The sequence below is a fragment of the Chaetura pelagica genome, unplaced genomic scaffold (genome assembly GCF_000747805.2).
Source record: "Chaetura pelagica isolate M959 unplaced genomic scaffold, ChaPel_1.0 scaffold138, whole genome shotgun sequence".
Classification (NCBI taxonomy): domain Eukaryota; kingdom Metazoa; phylum Chordata; class Aves; order Apodiformes; family Apodidae; genus Chaetura; species Chaetura pelagica.
Window position 1 is genome coordinate 1,043,094 of NW_009954215.1, and position 11,642 is coordinate 1,054,735.

Consider the following 11,642-nt stretch of genomic DNA (forward strand, 5'->3'; position numbering starts at 1 on the left):
GGTGTGCGCGGCGCAGGCACCGCCCCCTGCCGGCCGCGCGCTCGCGGTCCTCCAGCCCCGCGTGCTGTGGGGCTTCCCGCCCAGCGCGCGAGGCGCCTGAGGCGGGGCTGCCGCGGGGTGAGGTGGGAAACGGGTTCTCTGCCCTGAGACATCCCTGGGAGCTCAGCATCCCTCTCCTCGTAAAATAGGTTTGTTCTTTCCGTTTTTCATTACAAATTACTTGTTGTTTGATACTGATATCCTGCATTTTCCAAGTAGCGAAGCCCAGCCGCGCTGACCCTCAGCTGCGTTCCTCACGAGCTTTCAGTACGTCGGTATTTTTTTGGTACCTCATGTTTTAGCGTCCCGAGGTCAGTCAGCTCGGAGAGGGCAGTTCCTTCCCGCCGGGGCGAGGGGCCCCTCACACCTGCTTTCAGAAGCAGCTGGCACAGCCCGTTATCAGCCCCCCAAGACAGGCCTGTATTTGCGTGCCTTAAAAAGGCATTGCCTGGCCTCTTTACTTCAACGTGGTCACACCGTATGAAAGGTGTAGTAGAACAAATTCTTGGAGGTCGGATTATTACTTGCATCACTTGTTATTCTTGGGATCATCAATAATAATATTAATCTCCTCTTTAAGATATTTTTTGACAAATGTTTATTTATTTTAATTTTGACAAGTTATTGATCATTACTAGGGAAGAAAAACATGCAAGAAACAATGACTTAAGTCATTAATTTGCCCATTTGTATAATGCAACAGCCTTGGAAAACTAGTAACACTGTTTATACATCATCTTAATGAACTTTGGTTAATGACCTTGTAAAGAGCTGAGGAGGACTCCCCGTGAGAAGAAAGCCAATATTTAGATAATTTATGTAAAACTTTTAGAAATCAACGTTTTATTTTGTCTTCTATCCTATCTTTCAATTAGAGTAAAAATTATTTTTAGCTGTATATTGTGGTGAGCTTTCCTAATCTGTGGGGTTTCATTGTGTCTTTGGCTTGGTTTGCTGTTTCAATTTTAGTCTGATTGACCCCATTATCTACAGAGAAACATCTCTGACTGATCTAGGCAATGTTTTAACCTCAGTTGTGTTAGCAATGAAGACTTGGGCCAATTTCTTTGAAATGTCCTAAAAAATGTCACATTTTGTAATTTCCCACAGAACCAACTTTACAATAAATAAAATAATGTATATTTTCTTCAAATTCTATTCACATTTTGATTAATTATCTCATTAGATTTATCGACATGCTAGTTCCTAAACTCACTAGCTGATCATTCTTAAGAGGGTAACACCCATAGTCCTGTTATTAGAGTTATCTTGTATCATTATGTCATACACCACATAGTACCTTCGGTGGAAACAAAGACCTGTTGGAGTTTACAGTTAAAAGATAAGACTGCTGAAGTGAAACTGAATTAATGATAGTTTTGTGGTCTAGGTTTTTTAGATAACAACCTTCCTTTCTATGAAAATGAGCAAAAATAGAAATCTTGGTATTTCTATCTAGGTTTAAATATACACCAGAAATTGAAAAAAAAAATTTCCATAATTTGGAAATGTATTATAAGCCATCTTTGAGCTACATATATTAATGTTCTTAGAATATTTAGTTCTGAGGTGGACACTTTCTGTAATTTGTAATTGGCTGAAATAGATTTTTCTTCAGCAGTCTACATACAGACCATTCTTCACAGGTCAAAAAATATTTCCCCTATAAAGGAAAACCTAATTATTCTTTTTCAAGGAAGCAATTGTAAAAATTAAACATGACATGCTTTTGCTGAGTTAAAAATGAACTCCAGTTAAAGAACTGATTTGGGCACTGGTCTGATGGATAGGGAACATTAGTAAGGGAAAGGTACACTGTCATCCTACGGTGGCTCTGCACAGACGATGAGACCCTGGAATTACTGACTTCTTCACCTTCAATTACCCTTAGGGGTAATTGCCATACAAATAACAGCGAGTGTGTTCGATGTTCTTTGTCTTCAGTAAACTCAGAATTAAACTTAAGCATCTATTAATGATTTCCATAGACAATCACAAAGCTAGGTTAAAGACACATGCAGTGTGTTCTTAAGTATTCTGAACAACCTTAATTTTTTTTCCCTCTACTTTTGCCTCATATATAAATAATATATGTGGTGACTATGTAGAATATCCCACTTTAATAGTTTCTAGACTTAAAGGTAATGAAATACCAATATAACACTCAAAAGTCTCATCTGATTTTGAACATTTTCTTAGATCCTTGAAAGTGTGAGGCCTACAGATGTCCTGATCATTTAATTATTTTCTTGCTAAGAAAACAATTAGATTGTTTTAGAGATGTAATCTTTGTTTTTGTTAATGAGGAATTATACAGATAAGAAAATCTCATTATATGAGAAACTTACAAAAGGGCTTAAACCACTTTCCAGGAGAGTGAATAGAATTCTAAAGATGCAAGTCCATGTCAGTGAAGATAATATAGATACTAAAAAGGCATGAATTTAAAAAATGCAGTTTAAACCTGCATCATTTGTTTTCAGGTTCCCCAAAATTTCTAATAGTAAAGGGTGGCTAAAATTAGGACAGCTTGAAAAACAGAATAAAGAAACAGTATCCTTTTTTTTTTTGTAAAACTTGTAGTGATTCTGCCAGCCCTCAGTGCTACTTAAGCAGCTATTTGGGAAGCCTGGGCAGAAAACAATACCGAAGAGCTCATCCACATAAATATGCTCCAAAGAGACCCTGCAAGGTGGGAGAATGCCTCTCATGCTTTGAGACAAAGACTGAATTACTAGAGATGCTTTCCATAGCCATTACAACTGTCAGAATATGCATGGAACTGATTTCTGATTGCTTCAGTTTTTGCAAGAATTTTTATTTAACAGATGAATGCTGCAAGTTATAACTTTATTAAGGAGCTGCAAAGGGGGTTTGTTGAGGTTTTTGGAGGAAGGAAGCAGCTTTCTTAATCATGGCTTTACTGCGTTTGCCAAAGCCATAGTGAATAATTTGGCTATTAAAAAAAGTGCCATTATGGTTTCCCCGTATTTGTAGCTTATTGGAACACGTATGTGTGCCACAGCCATTTCAGTTCACAGGGCAGTGTCTTCATGCAGGTATATCATAATTTCAGCTGCAAGTGGTTGAGATGTATGGATGTGCTTAATTTTGCTGGTTGTTCTTCAGAGTGGAGTCAAGTGAAGTGAGCAGTGCTATTGCTTGTCAGGTGACATCTGCAAAATCCTCTATTTTGTGTTTGTGCACTGACTAACGAAAGAGGATCAAGTGCTATTTGGGAACTTCAAAGTCTGTTGCGATATAAGAAGAAAGTACTTGATTTGTTCCAGTTCTGTGCTACCTTTTCCCCTTGAATGATCTATTGACAGGATTTACAAGTTATGGCAAAATTCTCCAGTATGTCTACTACATATATGTATCCTTTTCTAAATTATACTGTAGTGTTAGAGCAACAATTAATTGTTCTGCACAGTAACTTTCACAAAGAAAAGCACACTTTGTAAGTTAAATTAATTCAGCACTGGGAAGTGTCCAGTAGTTCACTGGGAACTTTTGAAAACAAGAACAAAAGAAGTGTATCATACATGGAAACTGATTTTTTTAAATCAGAAATAAATGTCTATCTTGATTAATGTCACACTTCGTCAAATTTAATTCAGTGGATTAGTTGTTGTTATTACTTGTGACTTCCTGGCAGATCTTCTACTATGGGATCTCTCTTAGTTCTCCTAGTTCTCATATTTTGTTCCCACTTCCCTTGCCAAATCTCTATTGACACTTGTTTTGTGGCTTCACCTAACAAAAGGGGGGGATATAATTTTATTCTAGAGTTACATCTTACATCTGATTATTTGCAGTTTGTTTTGTGTCAAGTTCTTCTGTACTCATATAGAAAAAGTCGTGAGCTTCTCAGATTTGTTATGAGGTAAAATGTCTGACTGTATAGTTTCACAGATGGAGTGGTGCTAGTTTCACAGTGGATGTGCTACTAAAATTAAAAAGGAACAGCATGAAAAACATTTTTTCTGTAAGCTAAGATTCTCATTGAAATGTCTGCATTTGGTATACAAAATTGGTGACTGAAAGCTTAAGGTGTTTTTAATAAATGAACTGAAGTTGTACTTCTATTTCACACATTACTGTGACTGATACACTACATTTTCCTTGGAATTATAAGAAACTGGTATTACCTTGTATCTCTCTAGAATTGCTGGTGAAGTTTGTCAGCACTTTTGAATGTAACTGCTCTCTTTACACAAACATTTTAAAGGAGAGTTTAGAGTGGAATTCTAGATTCTGCCATGAGATGTACTTATGCTACTACTGTAGATCCTAAAGAATCAAACTTAATTGCAGTAATTTACTGCTGAGCTGTGGGGTTCATATAATCAAAATATATAGACTAAGAAGAAAACCTACAGTCAGGCATATTCATCTTAACAAATGAATGTTACAATTTCAGTACCATTAATAGCTCAGTGTAAGAAAGTATTATTTCTTCTGCTGTGCCTTTTTTGATACACTCTTAATGTACCAAATCTGCCTTCCCATATTCCTTTGTGCTGTTATCAACCACTGTGAGGGAGAGAGAAAAATTATATATATTTATATATATGTATATCTATATGAAAAAAGATGTTGCTAAAATTCACATAGAATGCTACGACTTTGAATATGGCAATATATATTGGGCAGGCCTTCTAATTTTAAAATATTTTAAAGAGTTTTGGAAAAAAGTCTTGATCTAACTTTTTAGCCTTTGAAGCATTATTATGTGACCCCATTTGCGAATGTTCATAATCCTATATAAGAGATGTACAATGAGGCTCTTAAAACTCCTTGAACATCGATAAAGGAATTTAGAATCCAAGGAATCATAGTCATAGTCATGAATAATAAAACAAGAGCCTTTATATTAAAACTGATTACCTGCAAAGTCTTCTAGGAATGTTGCTGTTTAATTAACTCAACCCTAAGTCTGATATTTGATTCCTTCTGCAGCCAAATCTGCCGTTTAGATTACAAGGGAATTCAGGATTACACTTTCAGTGTCTTATTCAAAATATGCATGTATTGGAGCAGATAAATGGATGGACTGGGAAACGCATTGAAGATGCAGGTATGTTTGTACTGCACTTTGTCCTGTTTTTAACTAGAACAACCCACCTCAACTAACATTTAATAATGTATTTTTCAGTCTAAAATAGGAAATACTAAATTATTTCTAATGCCATGTTTCGATAACATTTGAATTTTAGTGGTATTCACTAAAGTAATGAAAATAGAAAGGGTTAAGGATGATTAAATGTGCCAGATTACTGCTGCCAGACAGTGTGTAATTAGGTATCTTCTCAGTACCTCACACAACACAGGGTATCACTGTAAAGTATTATTTGTAGCAGTTCTAATAGTCAGCAACTCCTTTGTTGTTTCGTTTGTCTTGTGATAATGCTTTAATACTTTCTTAATATTTATCTTAATTAACATAATTTCTAATGCTCTACTTTTGGGGAATGAAATAATTGTAGCCTTATTGAATAAATTATGTTATCTTTCTAGCACTAGTCTCTTGGCACCTCTGTGAAAAGCCTCAGAGTACTTCCAGCTATAAAGTGCACAATGTAGTTTGTTTTATGGTGAAGGATTAAGTTTTTCATATCTATTTCAACCAGGCTGACCTTGGTAGTAACAAAGGCTCTTTCAATATAGATACAAAGTAGATTGCTAGTATCAGCCCTATTTCTCTTGAATAGGTGTCCACATTACAGAAAAACCTGCCATGATTGGCGCTAATTGGCAGCTATGTTGACAGAATCTGCAATATGATTCAAAGACTGATTGGGTAAAGAAGATGAACTATAGCATCGACCTATGTTCAGAAGTACCTGTTTCTTGTAAGTATTGACAGCTATGGTCAGGTTGGAATATGAACCTTGGGAAGTTTTTTTTCTGTTGTTCTTTTCCTTCATTCTTTCTCTAGACTTTGTGATTCAGTATTTCAGAGTAATACTAATACTTCTCAGAGAAACAAAAATTACTTCAAGACTTAACATAAATAAATAAAGTTGATACTCCTCCTGAAATTTCATACAGTAAACAAAATGTTGGCAGAAGAAATGAGGTATATTTGTCAGTCATACCCAGAGAGTTAGTATTTTGACTTCTGCCAAAAAAGAGGAGTGCCATAACCTTTCTCAGTATGGAAAGTGAATTCAGGGGAGTGAAGTGGTATTGAGTCATCTCAACAGGGCTTTACAGAGAAACAATCAAGATGCCATTCTGTTTTTTTCTTCCTTAAGTCTTGGCGTGTTTGCTGAAGATACAGATTTTGGAAGATTTTTGGGAGATTTTCTACAGCATTTTTTTTACTTATATGTCTTAATTCAGGGAGCCTCTGACTGTTGTAGTCCAAAACAGTATTTGAATATGCAGCTGGTTTTGATTATCATGTTGACATTCATCTGGTATATCTGAAGATCAGCAGACGCTCCTTTGTGCAATTCCTTACTCTTAGGACATCTGCCTCTCACACTGAAAATTAATTTAAAACTAATTAAAAAAGATGAAAATACTTAGGATAATTTATCCTTTTAATTAAGTTAGAAGATTTGAGGGAATATTTATGGTCATTTGCAACCAGTCATGTATTTCAATTGTAAATTCATGGGAAATATGTTGCCAGAGTCACCTGCAAATAGTCCCAAGAGTTGTGTTACTTGTTGCTTTTTCAGAAAACCTGAGTGAATATGGGCTGTGATAATCTGATAGAGAAGTATTACATTAGACTGCAATTTAGGAAAATACCTTCTTCTCCTAACACAAAGTATTGTTCCAAATATCAAAATATGTTGTGATGTCTTTATAAGTTACATACTAAAGATGAAGGAATGTTTTTCTTAACGGCTTTCAGTTTGTGGACCTCTATTGATAGCCATGTTTTAATACACTTTCTCTAAGTAAATGTATAGCCAAAAATACATTTTTTTTTTTTTTTTTTATGACATGGCATAAAATTTTATGTATAAATACTATATAGTTGAACAATTAGTGATTTTTAGTTTTAAATTCGATTAACTCCTATTTAGTAATTTTTATTAGTATTAAATTTGTAGCTAATCTTTGGGTCTTGTGTTTGAGACTTGTTCATATTAAATACGGAGTTTATAACATTTGGATCTTTTAATGAATCTTTGTTATTCATTGAGACTGTGATGGTGGTGACCTGGTCACTGTATGAACTGAACAGTGAATGAAAAGAAAGTGTAAAACCAGGTGAATAATTGTCACTACTGTGATTGATGGAAATAATGACCATGTGGTGACAGACTGAATATTTGTTTTGACAAGTTACCTGGTTTATCTAAGGTAAAAGTTGTTATGGCTTGTTTTAATTTGATAGCATTAGATTGTGGAAACATTACAGGTTAGAGTTCTGTGTGGATTTCCATGAATGAGACAAGGTCTGCTGTTTTGCACTTTTGTGGCACTTAACGGGTATTGTATATGCTTCCTGCAAAGGCTGAAAATCTCGTATTTTTGGAACTAATTGATGGTATGTTCACTGAGGGCACTTCAGTGAAGTGTTCAACCTTTTACAGGGCAAAGAAGGAGGACAGAAAGAACATTAAGTATCTGATTCTTGCACCACATGGTACAAACATGAACTGTTGAAATAAGCCTGTTTGGGAGAATGGGATGTGAAAATAAATTGAAACAGAAGAATATAAATAGAAATGCTAGGCAGATTTTTCCTGCTGTTGGTGAAGTTGTGTATATTACACATTAAAGAAAATATCTACAGTACATAAAATCCTGTAGGTAAAAACATCTGAAGCTACATCATGAATAAAAGTGAGAGTCAACTGTAGGACTTGAACTGAGCTGTGACATTACACAAAGAATCGTGTCTTCCACAAGATGGAGCTGTGTGATTTCTGCTGTTCGAAGTAATTCAGTCTGTAAATGATTCTTTGATTACTGAACAAGGACAGGAGAATCACAGTGATCTATCATTGCTTTTTTACTCAGATTCTAAGGAACTTCTGCAATTTAATACTAGATGCTTATGTGGGTGCTAAAAATATTCTGAATCTAGAAGAAAAGCTGTATTTAAAAGAAGAAGAAAAATAAATCCATTACCTTTCTCTATGAAGATCACAGTGATTTGCCTACTGTGTGGTGTCCTATCAGCTTTTCTTTATCTAATCACTTTGATGATGACTGCAATGCAGATTTCTTTGGAATGATTTCTTATCGCTTATGTTCTGTAACATCTGGACGAGGGAGGGATAGGATTGCTTATATGATAATTCAAACAACTATTTTCAGTAACATTGATGGACCTCTAGTTCTGGAGTGTTTATTAGGTTTGAGCAGATATAAGTAAAGTACTTAGTTGACAGAATGGAATACAGTCTTTGAAAGCAGTGACTTGAGAAATCAAGGATTCATAGTAGAAAAAGAACAGAACACAAGGTCCTGGTATGATGCGTTTGCATAAAAAGGTGATGTACTCCTTGTCCTGAATAAGCAGGGAAAGCAAACAGGAGGAGGGGTTTGGGAGGAATCTTGTTTTTCCTCCTTATGTGGTGGTGGTGAGACTGGCTGAGGAGACTGGAAGGAAGCACAGCGTATTTGAATCTTTCAGAGCCAGGGGCTGGCATCAGCAGAACTGAACGGAAATAAAGAGCTGGCAACACTGGGATTCTCTCAGATAAATGTGGGCCAAGGATCATCCAGACAAAAGCCTGGAAAGGTAAAAGAGTTCTTCCACAATGTACTGAGAATCTTAAAAGATTCCAGTTATTGAGGTTTTAATAAGCTGGGATATGTCCCAAACAACCCAGGTGCCAAATGTGTAATTACCAACAGAGCCAGTGCAAACCCATCTATAAAGGTTTTGATTACATGTGGCCTCCTAGATTAAGGGGGTGTCTGTACAAAAAAAATTCAGTTGCACTCTGGGATACTGTCCTACTTGAATTAAGACTGGAGAATACAAACAGCAATTTGTTTGCAACCCTGTTAAATCACAATTGCTTTTTACTGTTTCGAATTATAGTGGGTTAGTGATTAGAAACACTTTACAAACTTGTACCAAATTCATCTGATTACAGTGCTGAAGCTTGGTTTCAAATGAAGTTATGTCCTATCAAACTACATTTCCTTTCTTTGTTTACTTTTCATTGCTAAAACCTAGTTTCTCCCCAGATTCCAAAATATATTGCCAACAACTCCTCTGTTCCCTAGTGCGTGGCTGGGTGAGAAACAGAAGACTCATGATAGCTTCTGAATTACATGCAATTGGATTGTGTGGCTGATATATATACACGAGCATAATAGATAATAGCTGAGCTTATACAGCTTCCTCACTGGGAAGACTCATGCCAGTCTTTATCTCCTACTCAACTGTCAGTTCTGATGGAAATTTGTTGGAAATTGATATCTTTGAGACCAGGTCCTTTTGTCAAATTTGATCAAAATTTGTCAATTTATCCAAAAGTTATGAGAGAGGGAGTGAGAACTGACAGGCTGGCAGTGTGTTTCTGTAATTTAGCTAGCAAAACCAGCATGGAAAGCAAAGTTTTCTGTTTTCAAAACAGTCAATAAGAATTCAGTAACCTACCTTTAACTGAGACTTAAGTGTTGTAATTCACAATGTTGAGAATCCTCCTCATTTTGGGTTTGTGTGCCCATGGACATGTACAAGCTGATAGATAAACCACATTCTAGCAGTCTTTCAGTTTGTTTACCTAATAGAACACAATTTGGAAAAAAAACAACCCTCTAATTCCAGCAGTGTTGATTGTCCACCTACTTTTTTTTCCTGTGGCAAACATTTTACCAAAAGAGGAAACCTGAAGGAAATAGCTGATAGGATTTTGTTGTAGTGAACTGACCTTCATTCCATGGAAAAGTGACACCATACAGTTACTGAGTTTACAGTCTGTGGTTAAAAACTCTGTTACAGAGTTAGACACTAGACAACTTACTAGAGTTGCTTCTAATTATACATTTCTGAAAGCAGGTAAAATGAATGCCTTATTTTTAGAATAAACTGAAATATTGTAGGCACAATATAAGTAGTAATATGTAACATATTACTATGTAACATAGTAACATATGTCCCAAATCCATGCATTCTTCACCAAATCACAGAAGGGAGTCAGAAGGGACCTCTAGAGATCATCTACTCCAACTCCCCCCGCTAAAACCGGTCCCCTAGAGCACATTACAAAGGATTGCATCGAGGTGGGTTTTGAATATCTCCAGAGGAGACTCCACAGTGTCTCTGGGCAGCCTGTTCCAGAGCTTTTAATGTAATTTTATATTAAATAAAATAAACCATATAGATATTTGGTTCACTTGCTTTACGGTTTTATGTGTTTGTCTTGAGAATTCTGAGATGTAACAGTCTTTACTTTGTACAAACAAACTTGCATTTGAAGAAGTCCTAAAAATTGCAATTTTCTGGTAGAAAACAGATTTTCACTGGGCACAGTAGCCCATCTAGACACAGATTTTAACTTAGAGTATCTTTTGATAAATATATAATTATGTATATTCTGTCATTAAATCACATGTATATCAAAGGATGGAAACTTTGTAATATGCATCTTCCTCTCCTTCTGAGGGTAGTACACATAGGAACCTGCTTGGTTCAGACATACTTGAAAGATTTTCAGAAATGAATAATTCGCATTAATAATATGAGTTAAATTACATCCCATGAGGGAAAGCATGAATAGAAAAAGGCAGGAATTGCTAGTCAAGCTTTACTTTTGTGCCACCAACAAACAAAATTTTAAGTGAAACACAAAAGCTGTAAATTGCTTGAAATTCATAATATGAAAAACAGGCATGTAATAACAGGGAGAGCTTCTGAAGTAACTTGAGAATCAAATGAAGGTGCTTTATTTGCAGGTAAGTATAGTACAACCTACACGCTTCAATCAAACCAACAGTAGGCATTAACAAGCGATAATGAAGTGTGAAAGGTGGTTTTCTAAGAATGATGGAAAAATGTATGTACTTACTGCTTGTAATTATGTATCCAGTAAACAGACACCAAAATAGTTACCCGATGTTGCCTTGCACTATGGCACCCAAACATTAGTATCCATGGGCTCAGCTGAAGCTGAATTTGCATTTTTGATACAGTAAACTCCAAGTTTATGGGTAGGAAATGTCAAATTTGATAATCTGGCTAAGAAGAATATGTATGTAGGTGCTTTACAGGTCTCTTGGCAGTTATCTTGGCTGTATAATTAAAAGAAGACAAAGTGCTTGAAGGTAACAGTTTATTTAACTGGAATAAAGTAGCTTGCTTATTCACTTGTTAATGTAACAGGAAGTTAATTTCATTTTGAAACTCAAATATAGAATTTCCACACTTTTGGGGTCTGACTGTATGTGTTTATGTGGGATTATATTTCAGTCTCCCTGGCCTATTTCAACTTCTTTACACATGAGTTATTCCTGAAATACTCTAGAAATTAACAGAAGGCAATAACTCTTACTCTGAATGTAGATAATATGTAATAACTCCATATCCAAGGCAATATGAAATGTACTCTAATCAATTTAAGATGAGCCTTATATGTTGTGGAGCAACTTTTTTTGTGCAGCCAGGCTCTACCTGC

General features: G+C 35.7%; 1 protein-coding gene across 1 annotated transcript in view; it reads right to left on the reverse strand.

Moving 5' to 3' along the window:
- Positions 1 to 569, reverse strand: part of ERCC4 (excision repair cross-complementation group 4) — a 14,636-nt gene extending 14,067 nt beyond the window's left edge. Inside the window, exon 1 of the mRNA XM_010003286.1 lies at positions 330 to 569. Coding sequence (XP_010001588.1) covers positions 330 to 569 — 240 coding nt within the window. The remainder of the gene's footprint in view (positions 1 to 329) is intronic.
- Positions 570 to 11,642: the final 11,073 nt, after the last annotated feature.